The 21,563-nt window shown below is 49.2% G+C and overlaps 1 protein-coding gene across 3 annotated transcripts; it reads left to right on the top strand.

The window, feature by feature from the left end:
* Positions 1–7,687: 7,687 nt before the first annotated feature.
* Positions 7,688–19,706, top strand: HBEGF (heparin-binding EGF-like growth factor). 3 transcript variants are annotated; one of them, XM_012646407.1, is made up of 6 exons: positions 7,688–7,984; positions 8,181–8,354; positions 11,186–11,363; positions 16,896–17,051; positions 17,859–17,949; positions 18,261–19,706. In XM_012646407.1, the coding sequence occupies exons 1-5, from the start codon at positions 7,939–7,941 to the stop codon at positions 17,929–17,931; spliced, it is 627 nt and encodes a 208-aa protein (XP_012501861.1). In that variant the 5' UTR covers positions 7,688–7,938; the 3' UTR covers positions 17,932–17,949; positions 18,261–19,706. The 3 variants fall into 3 exon arrangements, with proteins under 3 accessions (XP_012501861.1, XP_012501862.1, XP_012501863.1); XM_012646408.1 differs by having other exon boundaries at positions 18,170–19,706; XM_012646409.1 differs by having other exon boundaries at positions 18,585–18,613.
* The last annotated feature ends 1,857 nt before the right edge of the window (positions 19,707–21,563 follow it).

Here is a 21,563-nt window from a genome sequence, read left to right as displayed (position 1 = left end):
AAATATTTCATGTTTGTTACAGAAAAAAAGAAAATGCCCATATGAGTAAAAATAACACAAATTTTTTTATAATGCCCTTACTCCAAAACAACCACTATTTATAGTTTTGCTCACAGCAAAAATCTGAAGTAGACTTCATTATCCCCACTTTATTAGTAGGAACACTGAGGCTCAGAAACATTAAGGCATTTGCCACGGTCACTGAGCTTATGAGTGAGGAGCTGAGGTTTAATGCACACTCTTGCCTGCAGGCGTTCACTGCGGGGGGAGGTGGACAAGCACGTGAGTAACACCAGTCCAGGGTAGACTGGGATGAGTAGCAACTGCTAGGTACTGAGCGCTTGCTATGTCCTAAGCGCTGCCTTAGCACTGCCCGGATTATCTCAGTGAGTCTTCCCAATGGCTCTTTGAGGTAGGTATCATTCTCACTTCTGAATGAGGAAACTGAGGCTCAGAGAGATATCTCACCCAAAGCAGAGCTAGGGACTGGTGCATCCAGGCTTCAAAAAGGGATCAGTCTGATGCCCCAGCCTGAACTTCAAAGCCTCTGTTCTGACAGATGCAGACAACATGCTGGGGGGGTGTTTATGGAGAGAGTCTCTCCACTTGGAGCTTTGGACTTCTCTGACCCTGGAACTGGAGTGCCCTTCCCTGATGCCATGTTGACCTTGCGCCACCAAAATCCAGCCAAGACTTGTGGTGGGCTCTGACAGCTGGAACCTGCTTCTACTCCTCACATGCCCACCCTGCCTCACAAAGGCGAAGACCTTTGAAGTAAAGAGAAAGAGGTAACAGAGAGCTCGAGTCTGCAGGAGCCACAGACTGCTCTGACTCAGGCTGTCCAGGCCCCTCTGACCTAGACTTCCAGGCTCAAGAAGTATTGGAAACGAAACTGCAGGTTCACGATATTTGAGTTTCACATTCATTATTTAAGCTTCCCCTACTTCCAGAAAAGATATGAAGGTGGCTTACACAAAAGACATGGACACAAGTAAACATTTAAAGAATGATTAAAGAGCCCTATAATGAAATCAAATTGGAGAAAAAAGAAATCATCCTAAAAATGGTTGGGCTAGGAATAACCATTGCAACTGAGCCCCAGAATTTAACTGTGAGCTTCCTGGCAGTTGAAGCAAAAAGGGAATATATGAGTTCTATAATAACTATTATCTATTACTATCTAAGAAGTACCCGTACCGGATAGTCACAACGGCCAAGACTACACAAGAGGAATTTATTGCATGGGACCTTATATGGAATAGTATCTAGAACAGCACTTTTACAAAGGACATAGAAAGGCTTTTCATGTGTCTCCTGTGTGCATGGTTCTCAACCCTTTCAGAATTAATATTTCCTTTTTTGTAACAAATATGTGGTTAACACCCCTTTACTATCCTGAAATGAAGTTCAAAGATAATATCCTATTTGTACATTTGCTTAAAAAAAATCAATACCCAATTAATATAAAGGAGAAAATTATTTTAAAAATAACATTATTTCAATATGCAAATGCTTGGTCACAACTACTCTAGAAATATCAATGAAGTAGCCCATTGCTTATACCCACACACACTTACCTGGAGTGTGACAGCTATAAACACTGACCGACACAGGTGTGTTACACTCGTAACTCAGATATCACCGAAATGAACAATTCAGGATAATTTCATTCTTGGAAAAGTCAGTGCAAAAACTCTTTTTATATTTTTGTATAAGTTCGAGATGATTCTAGACTCAAGTACTTATAATCAAGTTTTTCGCCAATGTGAGTGTCCAGTACAACCCTCAAAAACAGTATGCAAGGCCGGGCACTGTGGTTCATGACCATAATCCTAGCCCTTTGGGCGGCCAGCGCGGAAGGATTGCTTGAGGTCAGGAGTTCAAGACCAGCCTGAGCAAGAGCGAGACCCCCATCTCTACAAAAATTAGAAAAATTAGCTGGATGTGGTGGTACGGGCCTGTAGACCCGCCTACTTGGGAGGCTGAGGCAGGAGGATCACTGGAGCCCAGGAGTTTGAGGTTGCAGTGAGCTATGATGATGCCACTGCACTCTAGCCCAGGCGACAGAGCAAGATCCTATCTCAAAAACAAAATATAACCACTGTGGAATGTGGAATGTGGGGTAATTTTTTTTTAAGGCCAGTCAAGTGAAGCAGTGGGAATGAAGAAGGAACAAAGAAATCTGTAACTGGTTGTGATCAATTGCAAACACCACTGCACTGGGACGGGCCATGGGGTAATTCTTAATCACGTGACCCTGCTCCCCGCCTTGTTCCCATATGCCTGAGGACTCCCCCAATCAGTGATAACCAAAAAGTCTCCCACAAATTCCTATAATATCCCCTAGGGGGCAGTATATATTTTCTTGCAAACCATTGTCTTAGACCAAACCTCAGTTATGAAAAAGAGCAAATGGATAATGTTGAATTGTTAAATTGCAGCTGGATGACTGCATTTCTAGAAGGAACCGAACTCATACATTCTTGGTACAGAATGTGATGTGACCGCATTCCAAGGTGAAGCACTGGAAAAATTAACAAGAGTGCTGACCGGTTTATATACAGCTTTTCATTTTGCCAAGCACTTCAGAGATGCTATCTCCTTCAGCTGTCACAAGAACCCCCTAAGTAGATTGTTCTTCTCCCCTCTTGTAGACGAAGAGGCTGAGGTACAGAGAGAAAGTTTATCATACCCTGTAGATCAGGCACTGCCAGTTGTCATAGAATTGTCTCAGCAAGTCTTTTGACAGCAGCATGACAGCAAACGATTCATGATGAGCATCACTGGCCATTGCCTGGATACAGGATAATTGTTCCAAGCCCTCATTTTTCATGTGAGGAATCTGAGGCTTGAAGAGGGAGATGGATTGTGTGATGAGGGAGGAATCACTCCCCCTCCCTGCTGGCAGAGACCATCTGTTAGGGGATAGCTGAAGGGACAAAGCTCTGGGTCCGAAGGTGTTAATCACTCAAAGTCACAAAAATAGGCCCTGAGATAGAGAAGGATGGCTTGGAATCCAGCACATTATAAATGTCCCTTCCTCATCATCTTCTGGAGATGACGGAGATTCCTGATCTTCTCCCCGCAAATTCTCTCCATACTTCATTTATTCCTATTCTTCATCCCATTCAAATGGATCCTGGCCCCAAACAATCAGACATCAGAGCCTGTCCGTCCCTGGTGTGCATGCAGCACACCACCTCCAGGGGCCCTCAGCCAGCATGAGGAGGTGCAAGGGGACTCCAAAGGGCAGGCCTGAGTTCTAATCCAGCTGCACCCCAGACCTGCCTGATGAACTGGCTCATATGGGGTGAGAGAAGCCAGTCTGAGGCAAGGAGCAATGACTCCTCACCCTGACTTTCCAAGTTGAGGTAACTCTGGGCTCATGACCACCTGATGCTAGAAATACCCTCCATGGAGGTTCTCTCCTTTACCCTTCTCCCAACCCAGCAGAGCTCTGGGGCTGCTTAGGACTCACTTATTCTGGTCAAAGTGGAAGGAGAAGGCAGCTGAATCCTCTCCCTGATGGGGCACATGCTTCTCTCCCAGCTCTGAGTCAGGGTTGCTTTCTTAGGTTGAAGTTTCCAAAACTGGGTGGCAGATCCATCATCTCATCCATAAGCATGGCCATCTCCCAGCAGGAACCACTGTATCTCTGAGGATGGCTGGTCATGATAAAGCAGCCTTTTATTCAAGTTCCCACTTAAAAAGAAAAAGGACAGAAAGAAAGAGAAAGAAGGAAAGCATGTGTTCATAGTAATGGCTGTCATTGAGTAAGCACCTACTACGCGCCAGGCATCATATTCTGCTTTACACACACGATCCGATCGCATCATCACGAGAGCCCTATAATAACAACTACTATTATTATCCTCATTTTTCAGATGAGCAAACTGTAGGTAAGAGAAATTGAAAGACATGTTCAAAGTTAGAAAGTGAAAAAATAGCAGAAACAAAATTTGAACCCACAACTGTCTGACTCCCGAGTGTACCCCTTTCGCTAGCTGCCCTGCTGCCCTTACCTAATCCTCCTTCCAGCCTAGTGAGGCAGAGATTCTTATTATCGACCCCCAGGACAGGTGAACAACTGAACGTCAGTAAAACTGACACTGTTACTGTCCATGGAAGTAGAGAGAGGGCAGCTGTCACCTCAAGCATTTGCTCAGCGTAGTGTTGAGCGTAAGAGCACGAGCCCAGGTGAGAAAGGGATTCAAATTGAGGCTGAGATCCTCGCTAGTTGGGTGACTGTGGGCTGTTACCATTTTTAGTTTCATTCCTTTAAAATATGGGGATGATGATAATAACAGTGTCTGGTTTTAGGGCGGCTGTGACGTTTAAGCAAGATAATGCATGTGAAATGTTGTGCATGTGAAAACTGTCGTTACTTAAACTCCTCTGCCTCTGACTTAGAGGTTCAGATTTTGTTCAGATGTTTGACATATTATCCTAATTAGTTACGTAGCCAGTGCTTCTGAACCTAGCCGATGTCAGAATTACCTGCCAAAAGTACACGTGCTCGGGCCCCACCCCAGGAGATTTTTATTTAGGAGGACACGGGTAGAGCCTGGGCCTTTTTATCGTTAACAAATTCCCCGGTAATTCTAGTGCACAGCCAGGTTTGGGGGAACAAATCTACTAGCACAGACATCTCAGCCACAGTGGGAAGGAACTCTGGTTGGTTCCTCTCCAAGTCCCCTCTCCCCTTTCTTGTCACCACCAGCACCCCTTTCTCCCAGGTCCTTCCCGTTGACTTGTGAGTGCTCTCCCCAAATCAAGGGCTCTGGCCTTGCAGTGAGTCAGTGGCACTCAGAGTCCCATGGAGCCTGCCTTTCCAGAAGCCTGGAACCCAGCATGGGCTGGGAAGCAGGATGCCAGGGTTTGTGCTCTGGCTTTGCCCCCTTCTGACTCACCGGTGGCCCAGGGCCAGTCTCCAAGCCTCAGTTTGCTCATAGTCAATAGACAGTCAATAAAAGCAGAGACACCCGTGTGAACTCTGCTTCCTTAGGATGTGTTCCTGGCACTTGACAGCCAGAGAGCAGTTGGGGGACACCTGAGCAGGAAGTGGGGGAATAAGGAGAAATCCTGCATGACAGTGATTTCCCATTGACATCTCATTTGAGACATCTCGCAATAATGGGGAATAAAGTCCAGTGTTTACCTTGGCTTATAACATCTTCTATTATCTATCCCTTGCCTTTGTTCCAATGTCTTCTTATATCCCTCCTTCTCTGGCCTTCTTGTTGTTCCTTGGATGCTCCAAGCTTGTTTCCACCTCAGAGTCTTTGCACTGTTTACAGTTTGAAATGCTTTTGCCATGGATGAAAACAAGTCTGTATCTTTCTTCTCATTCAGGCCTCAGTTTACATGTTACCTGCTCAGAGAAGGCTTTGCTAATCAGCCATCAAATCTAAAGTGTCATACTGGGCACTGGGACACACCATCCCACGGCCCATCATTGTATTTTAACTTCATCTTAGCACTTATCACTACAGGATATACTTTTCCTTGCTTATTTACTTAATGTGTTGCTTGTCTACTATCGAATGTGAGCTCCATGAAAGCGGGTCCTTGGCTGTCTTGTTTATTGCTGTGTCCCTGGCGCCTGAAGGTGTTCGGTGTTCAGTGAACGTTTAAGGAATAAATGAATTCATGAGTTTGCCCGAGCATGGACTGTGATTTCTTTCTTTGGTCAGAGGATACCCAAAGTTCTCAGAGGGGAAATGACTGTCCCAAATCCAATTCGGGCCTTTTATCTCCTTTCTTCAGGCCCTTCCTGTAAAACCTGGCTGACATACAAACCTAGCTGGGGTGAGGCTCTCAGGTGTGATGAAAGCTTGGAGTTGCCCCATGAACAGGGCTGAGGCTGATGTGGGGGTGAGAAGGCGGAAGGACAGAGCATAGAAGGGAGAGGCAGGCTGGGACAGGAGTGCAGGGTGTGAATCTGGCAGGGGTGGGGGAAAGGGGGTGATTTGGCCATGTGTCAGGAAGTGTTTCCTTCCACCCTTCCCTGAGGAGAGCCTGGCCCCGAGGTGGCTTTGTTTTGGGGAAGCAGGTAGTCAAGCAGCTACAGAGGGAGGACAAAGGTGTGGCCTGGGTGGTGACCATCCAATGAGGTCCTAGGCCCGACAGTGATCACCCAAAGGAATAATCTCACAGTGGCTTTTGGCCAAATAGGTGACAGGTGAGCTTCCGTCTTTAAGCAGTCCAACTATAACATGGAGCCTCAGATCTGGCCTAGGGGCAGGCAAGGGGTCTAGGGAAGGGAGGGAAAAGAGGTCTCTAAGGAAATAGAATGGTCAAGGTGGAATGCTTAGTGATAATAACCGTAACAACAATCACAATAGGTCACATTTATTGAGAATTTATACTATGTCTGGCACCATACTATATGTGTTCCCTCATTCGGTCCTCAAAAAGCTCTGTACAAAGTAGGCATTATTATTATTGTTATTATTCCCATTTGAGAGATGTGAAAACTGAGGCTCAGTGAGATTAAGCATTTTTTCCAGGGTCACATAGTAAGTAGCAAAGGCAGGATTCAAACTCATGTCTGTAGTGAGTCTAGTGCGTTATGGAAACCTAAGCCTGGGGAGGGTTGCTGGGGCAAGTAGAGAGTGTAGAGCCAGACTGACCCCTGCAAAGGTGGGGGTAGGTAGGGACAGTGGGATAGACTGTGTATAAATAGCAGGCTTGTTTTTATCCCTACGCATGGGCAGAATCAGGCAAGTGCTCTATCTGGCACAATTTGAGGGCTCTGAATGCCAACCCAGCCCTGTGTCAAACAACTCCCTCCCCAGCACGTCCCTAGGAGCTGAAATACCTACTGAGAGAGTCATTTCTTTGTGTCAGGACATTGACTCCAGAAGACCCCGGTAAAAATACATGGGTTGGACGAGAAACACCTGGCACCTGTTGAACACAGCCATCTAGATTGGCCGGCTGGATCCCACGGGAAGGAGGCTCATTTTTTATGTTGGGGAAGAAGGTGGCATGCAACGGCAGGGAAAGTATGAGGCATGTTTTACAACCCGTGCCTCTCCAATCCCAGAAGCCTGGGAATTAGAATCCATAGTTCAAAAATTTTAACGTCCCCTGGGGAGAAAGACAGGGGAAAGCCACTCCGGCGTCTGGGAGAACAGTAACTTCCTTTGCTTTTGCTGGATTGATACCAAGTGCCTGCCACTTCATCTCCGGTCATCCCGGGCTCGTGAGAACTGCTGACATTCAGGTGTCTAATTTTTAAATGATAAACGAATTATTATTATCTACTACTTGCTGGGTTGGTAGGCAAAAAGGCGAGCTTCTGAAACTCAGAGGGTGACACGGGTGGAGACTCCTGGTATGGAGCAGGGACTGTCCAAGGGACCAGGCCCGAGAAGAACTCAGCTCAGCAGTCACAAAGCTACAGCCGGACAGGCGTTTGGGGATAGGTAGGAACTGCTCCCTGCCACCTGCCGGTCAGCAGCCCTGCCCACGGTCAGGCGGCGGCTGCCCTGGCCTGGTCCCAAAAAATGTGAGCGCCGCCCCCTTCCCCGGCCGCGCCCGCGGGCCGGGGGCTGAGCTGCCGGCGCCGCGAGCCGGGCGGGCTTCCCAGCTCGGGAGGGGGCGGGGCGGCGCCGGGCGGGGCGGAGCTTCGGCGCCTCCGGGAGCCTTATCCCCGGCCGCGCGCCGGGGCGCTCAGTCTGCCGTGGGAGCCGCGCGTCGCACGCCGCTGGGGGCCTGACTGAGGGGCGGCGGTCGGCCGGTCGCACGGACCGGCGAAGTGGGCAGACAGACGCACGGCGGCCGCGAGCTGCGCGCAGGTCCCGGCCACGCTTGCACCCGGAGGCAGGCGGAAGGCAGTGCCCCGCCGAATCTCCTGCGCTCCGCCACCCACCTCCCGTGCCAGCGCCCAGCGCCCAGCGGCCAGCGGCCGCCGCCTCCACTCGGTCCGGGACCATGAAGCTGCTGCCGTCGGTGGTGCTGAAGCTCTTTCTGGCTGCAGGTAAGAGGGCTGCTGACGCCCCCGGAGGTCGGGGGGATGGGGCGCCGTGCTGGGGGCACGGGGAAGGTCGCTGCAGCGCCGCCGGCGCGGGCCACTTGGTGGGGCCCGCGCGCCCTCGCGGACGGGCGTCGGCATCGGTGCTTGGTGGCCGGGGGTCTGGGCGGGGGGTTTGATGCGGCCTCGCCCTCGCTCGCAGTGCTCTCGGCGCTGGTGACTGGCGAGAGCCTGGAGAGGATTCGGAGAGGGCTGACGGCTGGAACCAGCAACACAGACCCTCCCACTGGATCTACGGACCAGCTGCTACCCTCTGGAGGCGGCCGGGACCGGGAAGTCCTTGACTTGGAAGAGGCAGATCTGGACCTTTTTAGAGGTGGGTATGGGGCCACCCATCCTCGGACCCTGGTGGGCAGTTGACGAATAAGCGGATCCGAGATTCATGCTGTTTGGGCACCCCTGTGGTTTGGGAGTATTCATGGAGGACCTTAAGGAAGAGCTGATCGGCCTGGCAGGGCACTGGGGGATTCTGAAATATAGATCCCACTGTCTTTCTTGTCCTTGTCTCACCTGCCGGTTGGTTCCCCTCTGGGTACTTTGGAGAAATTGAAACAGGCAAGTTGTCTGGGGTTGGTACATTCCTCTGAGGTAAGCTGGGTGACAGGAAAAAGGAATGGTTGATATGCTTTCCCTAGAGTTTCTATGTAAAAATGGGTGCAAGCCCAAATTCCCACATCAAATGACTGTTACAAGTCATCAGATGACTGATACAAGCGATGTGGAGATGCCAGGCATGTAGAAAGTGTGCAGTGTCAGTCTCTGCCATCCGCCTGTCTCCAGGTTGGGGAAACAAAGGGGGTGAGGAACTCTTGGCCTCCCTAGGTAAGGACAGCAGCTCTGCGGGAGGCAATGAATGGTGAGCCCTGGGCCCCTCGGGGGGGCTCATTGAGATGCTGGGTATCTATGACGCTACTGCAAGCCTGGAGGCCCCCTGACCACTTTGAGTTTCTAGGAAGACTCCAAGGGGGAAGGACTGTGTGAGATCCTCCAACCACCATATGTGGCTGTGGCTGAGTACAGGCATAGGGCAGAGTCCAGAGCCTGCCGGCCTCCCTGCCCTGGGCCACCTGCAGCGATTCTGCAGGGTGGAGCAGGGACTAAGCCCTGTAGCCCCGGAATGACCATATTTGGTTGGAAAGATGCCCACCTGTTCTAGCCCTGCCTGCTCCACATGTGCCCTTCTCCTTCCTTACCAGGAGCTTCCCTGGGGTGCTCTGTCTACTTTGTAGAAATCAAGAGTCTGCTCCAAAGCTGAGCCTGGGCTTCCACACTTCATCCTCTCACAGTGGCCTTCTGGGGTCGCCCATGGCCTGAACAGCCTGGATTCTCCTGGCCCTCTCCTCCTAAGCTGGGCAGGGCTGGGCTGTGACTCACCCCACTCCCACACGGCTGCTCCTCATACCTCTACAGACCTGACTCACTGCTCCCTCTCCATGGCAGGACACTGGCTGTCACCCTGCACTCTCTCCCTCTTTCTGGTAGCTTGGCCCTCCTGCCTTGCCTTCCCCATAGCCCTGGGTTCCTCTGATCACCAGCCTCACTTTCTGAGCTCTGAAGGGGCCTGGAACTGGACCAGAGGAAACGAGGGACTGTGGGGCTGTGGGCACCTACTTCTCTTCCCTTCTCTTGGCTTTGGAAAGCGAGGATTGCTTTTCAGTTTTGGCGATCCTATCACCTAGAATAAATAACTGCTACCATTTATGAAATGCCTATTGTGTTCTAAGCATTTGCTATGCTATCCTGGTTAATTTAACCCTCGTAGCAATCTTCTGAGATAGTTGCTCTTGCTACCCACTTTTCACCGAGATCCCCAAGGCTCAGAGAGGTTCAGTGACTTGCCCAAGGGCCCATGACTGAAATTGAAGCACCGGTCTACCAACTTCACAGCCCATTCATTCCTGGCTCAGCACCTCAGTGCTCCACAGTTGTAGGAGGGGGGAGGTAGAGAGGGGTGTGTGCGGCAGCTGGGTGCAGTGGGAAGGAGCATGGGATGTAGAGTCCAGAGACCATAGTTCTAATCCCAACATGTGTGACCTTGGGCAAGTCACTGTGCCTTTCGGGACTTCAAGTTTTTCATCTGAAAATGGAGGGTCATGATATTCTTTGAAGTCGCTTCCAGCTTGAGGATTCTAGGTCTCCAGTCTAACGTGTCATGCTCACCCCTCTGCTAGACACATGGCTGTAGCCATGGATGTGGGCACCTTTTTCCTGCTAGCATGGGGGGAATAGGGTAGTAGGACGGGGCTGGCATGCATAGCCCATGGGCAGTCCCACTGGATGTCTAAGTGTGGATGTTTTTCCCCTACTGTCTCTGAAGCCTAGAAAGAAGGGGGGAGTCATCATTGTTCTAGTTCCTTCTGGACAGTTCCTTACTTTCTATCTCTCTATGTCTTGTATACACTGTACCCCCCATCTCAGAGAGCTCTGAACAGGACACTTAGGGATAAATGTAAATGGATCATTGAGAAAGTTGGCAAGCTGTAAAGGGCATAGAACAGGGTAAATATTTTGTTTGAATTCGAAAAAGCAAGGCCCTGACCAGGGATGGCCCCGCTTGCTGTTCCTGAGCCAGGCTCCACCCTGAGCTCGTGGCTCCCTGGTACTAATGGGTGCTCCAGAGGGGGCCGCCTGAACATACGGACACTGTTTTTGTTTTAGGAGCCCTCTACTCATATAACCTCCCAGTACCTTCTCCAGAGGCAATTTTTGCCTGTGACACTTTCTGCAAGTGGGTCACTGAGTACAGCATCAGCAACTGAGACTGATTTGCCAAAATAAAATGAAATGGGTGTAGGGAATTAGGAGATGATAGGAGGTGGATAGTGGGGAGGGGGCGAGTTTGGTAGAATTGCCCAGTGAGCTGTCGTTACTCGACAGAAGTTAGCATTCTCAGAATGAGACTCTTAAACGGAGACTGTGAAATGCCTTCCTTGGGACCCACCCTAGCTTCTACTTCCTACTGAGGTTCCCTCTTTCTGATGGTTCTGCCCAATTTACCTTCAGCCCTTGGGAGACACCGAGCCCAGGGGCCTTTCCAGGCTCGGACATCAGGTGGCATGAAGGGTACATGCTCCTTCCAAACGCTGTGCTATTCTGTTCTTCCTCCGTGAAGAGCCAAAGACTTACCAGGGTGCCTTTCTCCTGCAGTTGCTTTCTCCTCCAAGCCACAAGCTCTGGCCACCCCAAGCAAGGAGGAGCATGGGAAAAGAAAGAAGAAAGGCAGGGGGTTAGGGAAGAAGAGAGATCCATGTCTTCGGAAATATAAGGACTTCTGCATCCATGGAGAATGCAAATATGTGAAGGAGCTCCGGGCTCCGTCCTGCATGTAAGTGTCCCTTCCCCAGGGCTGAATTTCATCAGCACTCTCTGTCAGCCACGTGGCTGTTCCTCGTTGTCACTGTTCCTTGAATTCATAATTTCACCCAGTTTCTTCTCAACCTTTGGGCGGAAGTTGGGAGGAGGGGAAATATTTTTAGTCAGCGGAAGCTCCCCTTCACTCCCCACCCTGTAGGATGTAATTTCCTGTGTCATGGGTTTGTGACGCTCTTTAATCCTTGGGGACATTTCCTCTTGCCCGGAAATGAGCATGTGGCTAGGACAGCTGGCACCTGAAGCCGGGCCCTTCATTCCTGCCCCGTGCCCTACTCGAGGAGGGAGAAGCCTCTAGGAAACATGGCATAGTGGCCTTCTGGGGTGGAGTGGAGCTCCCGTAGGCAGGTATGAGGTGCATCTGGACACATACTGCACAGGGATATGCGTATTTGGGTTTGCGTGCATGCGAGCAAGCAAATGTGGTTGATTCTGAGGCATGGCAGGACTGTACAAAGAGGGGAGAAGAAAGTTGAAGGTCATAGGAGAAGGTCAAAGCCCCTCCTCCCTTCTCCCACCCCAGCAAGGGCCAGGCGGTGGGAGACATGGAGAGCGTTGGCCTTTGGCCATGGCAGTGGGAGAACACTTCCTTTGTGCAGGATTAACAGGAAATGGAACCCGACCCAGCAGGCATCAGCCCCCGGTCAGGCAGCATCACCCCTTCCCTGGGTCGGGGTGTGGGCGGAGGGGCTATGGGTTCCTTAGCCTCTCTCCTAGGCAAAACCCAGCAAATGCCTGCCTTGGCAACCCCTCAGGGATGACAGCACTGCCATGCTCTCTGGCAGGCATAATGTCTCCACTGTGCCCAAGGCCAACACCCCACGTCAGGCTACAAACATTCACTCTCTTCCCTTGGGGAGGCAGGCTCTGGGGCCTTGTGGGGAGACTCTGGACAGGGCCAGGAGACTGCTGTGTGCATACCACCTCCCAACCTGTCAAGAAGGCTGGCTGCCTGGTGTTTCTTCTATCTGTGATGGGTGTAGGTCCCCTGGATTTTTTAAGCTTCCTTGTGCTATATGATCACACATAGCAGAGCTGCCCTGTGTTTGGCAGTTGGCAGACAAAACCGTCACTCCCCACCATGTCCACAGTCACTTGTGTGTCCTTTTCTATAACATCCTTGTCAGGAGCTTGGTATTGGAGGGGGTTGTTTGAGAGTGGCATAGAGGGTCCCCTTATCATCCTCCCCAAGGTGTTGGGACAGGGCAGGAAATGTTTGTCTTCAATTTGTAAAATGGCAGCATTAGCACGGGGTGGAGAAAGTGACTCTGGGCAGTCAAGATGGATTGAGGCCTGGAGGAATCTGTGCCACGTTGGTCCTGGCATTTTGGTGGATGCGTGTGGGGCTTCCGCTGCTTGGCTGAGAAGCCTTTTAAGGCTGCTGTCCTGGACAGCTGGGCTCATTTGACCACCTAAGCCCAGTGAACCTGATAAGCATGTCCAGGCCACCTTCCCAGTGGCCCTAGGGATGGGGATAACTGTAAAAATGCCTTCTGTCTTTTGTCTCAGGGCTTCAGTCTTTACATTTAACATGAGTTGAGCCTAAAAGGTGTATTGAGCACCTATTTGGTGTCAGACACTATTCTAGGGGATGGAGAGATAGAATCTCCTGGGATTTTCAAAAGTCCTCTGCTGGGTAGGCAAGACGTGCTATCTCTACTTGAAAGATTGGGCAGCTGGAGCCAGAAAGTAGGAAGTAGTCTGCCCGAGATCAATAGCTGAATAAGTAGATGGACACGGGAGAGGGTCTCAGATGCCTGACTCCTAGTCCAGCATGTTTTTCATGCCCCAGGCTGCACTGGGTGTTGGCTTTTGTGCTTCTTTCCTCTATCTGTCCTCATAGAGTTTGAGCAGGATTTTATAGAGGGTAGCTGCTGTCCTAGAGGCCTCTTCGGCTTTTACTAAGAGCATAGCAATCTGATTTGAAGACTTTATGTCAGCTTCCTGGGCAGATTTTCAAGGGGTAGATTCTATGTCTGGTCTGGCTCCTTCCTGCCTCCAGCCCTTGGTACTCAGGACGGAAGGCAGAAAGAAGACACAGAATTCCTGGTTTGGGGGAATGTGACATCTGTGCCCCTATGTCGGGGGCCCTTTGTGACTCCTTGCCTCCAGACCCGGGAACCGCCAGCCAGGGTGTGGCCAAGCTGCTGTGGTGAGCTCGAGGCTAGCCAGCTTCCGAAACCAGCCCTCTGCAGCCACCACAAACAGGAAAGCCCTTTTGTGTCACTAGCCAAAAGTTGCCCTCAAAGAGTAGTTTCCTGGGACTCCTGACTGGCTGCTGACCCAGAAATTGGCTGCAACGTTTCCACGGCTGGAGGAAACCTGGGGGCAGTTGGGCTGAGGACGACTCAGAGCTTAAGAAAGACAGGTCTGAGGGCTGCTCTTGGGCTCCATCGGACTTCGGTTCCCCATTCCTCATTATGGGCAGTACCCTCCGGAGTCTGATTGTAAAAGAACTCATACAGTGTGGGACTTGGCCTTTTATTAAGTACTTTCATCTATGTTATCTCATTTGATCTTTTCACGATATTCTAATGAGGTAGGCATTTATTATCCCTGCGTTTTACACGAGAAAACCAAAGTTTAGAAAGGTAACATGACTTGCCCAAGATCACCTGGCTAGAAATAGCAGCAGGACCAGTCTGGAACTCACGGATTCTGAGTCTCCTCCATCCAGTGGTGCCTGCTGCGCCTCCTGGCGTAGGAGCAGAGAAATCCAGTTTGGAAGATGTCTCTGGACCCTAGAGGGTTGTTTCTGTTATAATACGAGTTCTGAAATGGGTCACAGACGTGGGTAGGAGGAACATGTCCTAGTTTGATGGACGGCTGGCTCTGGACAAGACACACGATCTCACCCCCACCCCGGGATGCTTGGAATGTACTCATCCCTCCTCCTTTCCTGGGGAAGCCAGGAGTTGTCTGCAAAGGGAGGGGGAGGTGGGTAATATTAGGATGTTTACATTATTATCCTTTTGACTCAGGGTGGGGGTGGAGGGATTATGTAACTGAATTGTGGGACTCTGAGGCCAAGCTTTATTTCTATCATCTGAGTAACTACCTGTGGGGTTTGAAGGATGGGCTGGAAGTGAAAAACAAAGTCAGCTTCAGCTTCCCTCTCCCCAGGAGAGCAGAGTCTCTGAAGTTTCTCAGACTGCTCAGTTGAGTCCTGGCTCTACCACTCGCTAGCCTTGTAAACTTGGGCAAGTTATTTAACAGAAGTTAAGCCTTGGCCAGGTGCGGTGGCTCACTCCTGTAATCCTAGCACTCTGGGAGGCCGAGGCGGGCAGATTGTTTGAGCTCAGGAGTTCGAGACCAGCCTGAGTAACAGCGAGACCCCGTCTCTACTAAAAATAGAAAGAAATTAGATGGACAACTAAAAATATATAGAAAAAATTAGCCAGGCATGGTGGTGCATGCCTGTAGTCCCAGCTACTCGGGAGGCCGAGGCAGGAGGATCACTTGAGCCAGGTGTTTGAGGTTGCTGTGAGCTAGGATGATGCCACGGCACTCTACTCAGGACAGTAGAGTGAGACTCTGTCTCAAAAAAAAAAAAAAAAAAGAAGTTAAGCCTCAGTCTCTTGTCTTTAAAATGGAGATAGTAACTCCTGCCTCACAGAGTACTTGGCTCATGGTGAGCCTTTAATGTTTGCTATTTATTATTATTCATTATTATTTATTATTCAAGCTATGAATAATAAATAATAATACAGACAGTAAGGTCAGAAAGCCCCATGAATCTATCAGGTATGTATTTCCTTGGGGTTACCTGCACTGTTTAGAGTGGTAAGAATCATGAATTTGGAATCTGCCAAGACTGGTTCCTAGTCTTGGCCTTGCTGCTTCCTAGTTGTGAAACTATTTGCAAATCACTTAACCTATCTGGCCTTAATCTTAGTCTTTCTATCTGTAAAATGGGGCTGTACCTGCTTGTCAGAGTGTAATGAGGCTCAGCTGAGCTCGTAGATAAGGCTAGTGGCTTATTAACGGTAAAGTGCTGTGCACAAGTAATGTTCCAGGGGTACTGCTGGGAGTGTCCCCGCGTCCTGGTGTGATCAGGATCCTTTTTTTTTTTTTTTTACCTACCCGGGCTGATGGGACAGATGCATGGAGAGGCTGGGCAAGGAACTGTGTCATACGCTGTATGTGTCGTGTGCCTGACCTACATTTATCCTGCAGTGAGGTGGTTCCTCAAAGCACCCAGGAGGATCTGGGGCAGGGATGCAGTGCCACCCAGCCCGACCTCTCTGATACTGCTGGGTCTGGGCAGGTCTGCTCCCTGCTGCCCTCTCAGCAGGAAGAAGGGATTCCTTGCTCTGAGGTACCCGGCGTACAACCTCCTTCTCAGAGAAGGCGCAGCTCAGAATAGAGGGCTGCCAGGTTCTCAGTGCTTTCTTCAGCAGCTATGGCCTGGAGTCCCCAGGCAGACAATGCCACTGCACCGCCTAGCTGGGGGTAGGCAGTCGTGGGGTGTGTGTGGGCAGCACACTGAGCTCAGAGTCAAGCAATCCGTGTCCACATTTCTGCCCCGCTGTGTGACCTTGGGAAAGCCACTCCGCCTTTTGTAAAACAGGGCTCCTACCTACATCAAAGGATCTCTGGGGTGCTCAGATAAAGGAAGGGATGTGAATGTGTTTCTTCAACTGTAAGCACTTCTGAGGCTTCCTAAGAGCTTCAAGGAAATGCTTTGTGTTAGAAGAGGCAGTTGCCATTTGATTTATTTCTTGCGTGAAAAGAGCCAAGGGATTGTTTCTGACATTCTTCCATGCTCTGGCAGGGCAGCTGGGCAGGAAGATGTTATCTTGGTTTGTTTGCTTTGTCCTGTGATGAGGGAGGCCTGATAGCCCAGCGTTCAGAGGCCAAAGGCCGAAGTTAAGCTCCCAAGTTGGGCCCTGCACCCAGGGGGAGCTGGGAGTTAAATGAAGGAAACTTGAGAAAAATGACTCCTGGCTAAGGAACAGGGCCTATTAATAGGCAGGGCAGCGGTGGACAGGGACTGGACGACGGAAGCATTGATGGGCAAGGCTGGGTTTATTTCTGGGTCAGAATGTTGAGGGGCCTCACTAGAGGGAGTGATACTGAATCCCCTCAGTTCAACCCACCAGCTCTTGTGCCCAAGTCCTCATAAGTGGCTTAAACAGAACGCCTGAACACACATGTAATGAATCAGCCACGTGTAGAACATGTCTAGCTGCGACCTTCAAGTCCTCCCTCGCTTTTTCCCTGCCTGGAGCAGGATTCTCAGGCCAGAGAACCAGAGAGAATAGAGAAGGGGAAGGCACCAAGTGAGGGAGGAATGCTATGGAGCTTTCAGAGGGGCTTTAAAGAGTCTCCTACTGTAAAGAAGAAGGATGGAGGAAGGGTAGGGGTCATGGTCAGGTGTTGATAGGCTGAGGGTTTGAGGAATGGGGTTTGATGTATATAGGCGGGCCACTGCTAAGAAAGAGACAAACCACTAACCCCATCTCCTCTCTGTTGTGTCTTAAACTAGCTGCCACCCAGGTTACCATGGAGAGAGGTGCCATGGGCTGAGCCTCCCGGTGGAAAATCGCTTATATACATATGACCACACAACCATCCTGGCAGTGGTGGCTGTGGTGTTGTCATCCGTCTGTTTGCTTGTCATCGTGGGGCTTCTCATGTTTAGGTGAGTGTTGGGGGCCCCTGCAGGCTATTTCTGCAAATCACTCCCATTTTTCTCCTCCTGGGTATTCTACGTGATGATCACATGAATCCCTTCTCCAATACCCCTAAATCATGTAGTTCCTGGGTGTAGATTCCCCAAAAACCTGGTTCCTCTGACATGACATGAGTCCATTGTCTAGTGTCCAGGGTCAGACTTGCCAGGCCATAGCAGGTTCTGGTCCTCACCGGGATTCTTTTCCTACCTCTGTGGCCCAGCCAACCACCCATGGAGCCACCTCTTCACACATTTCTTTTCCTGGCTCTGTTCTTTGATGGCATTAGTGTGTGGTTTGGCAGACAAGGCATGGGTGGTGCTATTGGTATATCCTTCCAATTTTGAGGCATCTGGACCTCAGGCCATGCTTCCAATCCAGGTATGTTCTAGGCTGGGGAGACCTACCAAGTACTCTCTGCCTGTTTTCAAGCAGCGTAACTCATCTGTCGTGAGACCTGGAACAAGTTACTTGTCTTTCTGAGGATTGTAATCGTTCAACAATTGAAATATCTGTCCACCTACCTCATAAGGATATTGTAAGGATCAAACAAATGAGGCGAAGGCTCTGTGTAAATTGTAGCTTGCCCTTAGAGACAAGCATCCCTCAGGGCAGTTGGGCCTTTGACCAGAGGTCTTCTGGGCTGCCATACCCTCTGGGTTTTTCCAACTAGTGGAGGGAACCACTATGGCAGAGTTCTCTGGAAGGACCTGCTCTGGGATCGGCACTTTGTCATAGTGGCCAGAACTTGTGTTCACACAACTTATCTTTCTCAGGTACCATAGGAGAGGAGGTTACGATGTAGAAAATGAAGAGAAAGTGAAGTTGGGCATGACTAATTCCCACTGAGAGAGACCTGTGCTCAAGGTAATGGTCCATCCTTTGTGTGTCCTGGCTCTGTTTCTTTTGAGGGGTTGAGGGGCAGGCCACTGTGGAGTTAGGGTCGCATTGCAGAGTTGTTTTCAAAAAGACGGTCAGGAGCTTCATCTCCGCTTCGGGTGAAAGTTGCTAGAGAGATACCCAAGAAAGATGCCTGAGAGGACAGCTTCTCCGACCCTCCATCCCTCTCCTTTCCTCCTCTTCCCAGCTGATTTTTTCCACTTAAGACTGGACCCAGGACACTCTTAAGACCTCGTTAGACTGGACCTGGCTTTAAATGCCTTCCTCCTGTGCTTTAGGAATCGGCTGGGGACTGCTACCTCTGAGAAGACACGAGCTGATTGCAGATTCTGCAGAGGAGATGGACTTCACAACTATCCATGAAGATTCTTTGGTCCCCAGTTGCTATCTAGATTGGGCCTCCCATAATTGCTTTGCCAAAATACCAGAGCCTTCAAGTGCCAAACAGAATATGTCCAATGGGATCTGAGTCAGAAGAAAGCAAAAGCAAGGGACCTTCATGCCCTTCTGATTCCCCTCCACCAAACTCCACTTCCCCCCATAAGTTCGTTTAAACACTTATCTTCTGGATTAAAATGCCAGTTAAATTCCACATGCTCCAGGATCTTGGACTGAAAAAAAAGAAGAGGAAGAAGAAGAAGGAGAATAAGAAGGAAAGAGTTGTGGACTGGAAGAAAGCAACAAGGATTGAGAAGCCATGTACTCAAGTAGCCACCAAGGGATCTGCCATTTGGACCTTCCAGCGCTGGATTCGATGAGCTAACTGTGAAATACCACAAGCCCGAGAACTCTGAATTTTGGGACTTCTACCCAGATGGAAAAATAACAACTATTTTTTGTTTGTTTGTTTGTTTGTAAATGCCTTTTAAATTATATATTTATTTTATTCTATGTATGTTAATTTATTTAGTTTTTAACAATCTAACAATAATATTTCAAGTGCCTAGACTGTTACTTTGGCAATTTCCTGGCCCTCCACCCGGCATCCTCACCATCTGGCTCAGTGCCACCCTCCCTTGCTGCAAAGCTGAGATGGCTCTATGACCCATCTATAGTCATTTATTGTCTGTCCGCATTTCTGAAGATCTTCCATGATCAGAGTGCCACAGGGGGAGTTCTGTACGGTCAGGATGTGGGGGTTAACTTGGTCAGAGCCACTCTATGAGTTGGACTGCAGTCTTGCCTAGGCGATTTTGTCTACTGTTTGTGTTTTGAAAGCCCAAGGTGCTGATGTCAAAGTGTAACAGATATCAGTGTTTCCCTGTGTCCTTTCCCTGCCAAATCTCAAAAGAGGTTGGGCTTCCATGCCTGCAGCTTTCCTGGTCTCTCACCCCCATGCCCCCGGCCCACAGAGTGGGAACTCGCTCTCCCTTGTGTCAAGACATTTCTCTTACTCCTGCCCTTCTTCTGGTGCTACTCCATGCGGGCATCAGCACAGCAGAGGACAGTCTGGAGAAGGTATTAGCAAAGAGAAAGGCTGAGGAGGAACAGGGAATGTTGAACTGACTGTTCTTGGTAATTGATTACCTACCAATTGCTACAGAGAAGGTTGGAGGTGGGAAAGGCTTTTGTGTAATCCCACCCACCTCACCAGAACTACAAAGGTATGCTGTCATGGTCCCTTCTGGAAACTTCTGGTGCCATTTCTGAACTGTTACAACCTGTATTTCCAAAGCCGGTTCATATTTATATTTCGCAATCCGAATAAAGATAACCCTTACTCCGTAGCCTTCTGTCTGCTTGTTTTAATGGGTAACTGGTTTAACTTAGGAATTTTCTAGGCCCTGACTTGGTATCAGGCTCTATAGCAGGTCTATTTATATATACTATCTCAATATCCCCCACAACTCTGTGAAGTACTATTTCTGTCCCATTTTTCCAAAAGAGGAAACTGAGGCTCAGAAAGGTTATATAACTTGCCTAAAGATGCCTGGTTAAGTGACAGAGGTGGGACTGGTTATCTGACTGAAATTATTTTGTCTTAATACTTACACCATACTGTCTCTGACATAAGAAAGAATAGATCTTTCACACGGGGAGTTTGGCTGGCTGTAAGCAGGAAAGACATCCACCCGTTCAATCAACAGATCCTGGACTCAGGACCTAGTCCTATGCAAGCAGGCATTGCTCTTGGCAGAAATGAGACGTCTTTGACTCCCCGCTCAGCTTCACAGCCAATGCATCAACAAATGTTGTCAGCCCTACCTTTAGAGGACACGCCGTATGCAGTTACTGTCACCACTGCCACTACCATCGCCCAGTCCAATTTACCATCGTCACGTGCCTGGACTCTCGACGATGGCCTCCTGGCTTGCTAGTTCCACTTTGCTTCCTTACAGCCTGTTTCTGGTGTAATAGAGCTATCCTGTCTTTCAGATCTTGTCCGCTCTGTAGGCCCTCTCTGACCCCTCCTATTATACAATAGCATATTCCTCCCCCACCCCACTCTTAGTCTCCTTACGTTGTATTTTTCCATAGCCCTTATCATCATTAACATTCCTATTTGTTTGTAATCCAATTCCTCCTACTAGAATGTTAGCTCCATGGGGGTGGGAGTGTGTACAATGCTCCGATCCCAGATTCTAAAACAATACAATTGAGCTGGAGGCACCCAATGTTGGTTACATGAATGAGTGAATATAGGAAATAATTAAAATCAGTGCAAGGCCAGCAAGTGGACAGACATGCAATCCAATGCTACCCTGAAAGTGCGGCTGGATTTAGAGAGGTGCCTTTGTTGGGGAGGATGGATAGGGATTACAAGATGAAAGTGGAATTTGGGGCATGTCAAGTGGCATGGTGTCCTGGGTGGATCGGAGGCAGAGCAATCCATTAGGAGGCCATTGGACAAGTGCCAGCAGACTGCCCCCTCCTCATCCTCTTCCATTGGAGAGTTGTGACATTCTGAAGTTCTCCACGGGCCCACACAGAGATGTTGTATGTACTTTGAATATACTTTTAAAACTTTGGGCAGCAGTAACTACCAAAGCCAAACATGCATACTTTATGACCCAGTAATTCTACTCCTAGGTATATACAAAAGAGAAATGAGTAATATATTCACCAAAAGATATGTACAAGAGTGATCTTAGTGCTATTTACAACAACTAAAAACTGGAAACTACCCAAATACACGTCAGTATTTGATGATGAAATGAATAAACGTGGTATATCTATACAACTAAGTACTGAACAGCAGTGTGGACGAATTGCACAATATATTGCTGAGTGAAAGAAGCCAGACACAAGAACGTACATTCTGTGTGATTCTGTTTGTTTAAAATTTAAAAACAGGCAAAACTAATCTATGGTGAAAGAAATAAGGAAAGAGATTCCTGTTGGGTTCAGTAATGACTAGAACGGGGCAGAGGGGGGCTTCTGGTGTTCTGATAAGTTGTACGACGGTCGGGGTGCTGGCTACATGGGTGTATTCACTTTGAGAAAATTCACCAAGTATGACTTGTGCATTTTTCTGTATGTATTATACTTCAATGGAAAGATTTCTAAAAACTTAGATAGGGGACCCTTGCTTTTTAAATTACATAAAGTTCTGTAAAGCACCAATGTATTACTTTGGTAAT

Source organism: Propithecus coquereli, unplaced genomic scaffold (assembly GCF_000956105.1).
Source record: "Propithecus coquereli isolate 6110/MARCELLA unplaced genomic scaffold, Pcoq_1.0 Scaffold242, whole genome shotgun sequence".
Classification (NCBI taxonomy): Eukaryota; Metazoa; Chordata; class Mammalia; order Primates; family Indriidae; genus Propithecus; species Propithecus coquereli.
The sequence above is the reverse complement of the archived record's forward strand: the minus strand, read 5'-3'. Positions and strand labels throughout refer to the sequence as shown.

Bases quoted from the DNA above. Each gene is read 5' to 3' on its own strand.
- HBEGF (XM_012646407.1), top strand. From the start codon at position 7,939: ATGAAGCTGCTGCCGTCGGTGGTGCTGAAGCTCTTTCTGGCTGCAG. The intron at 8,355-11,185 runs GTGGGTATGGGG...TTTCTCCTGCAG, and splicing joins AGATCTGGACCTTTTTAGAG to TTGCTTTCTCCTCCAAGCCA. The intron at 11,364-16,895 runs GTAAGTGTCCCT...GTCTTAAACTAG, and splicing joins CTCCGGGCTCCGTCCTGCAT to CTGCCACCCAGGTTACCATG.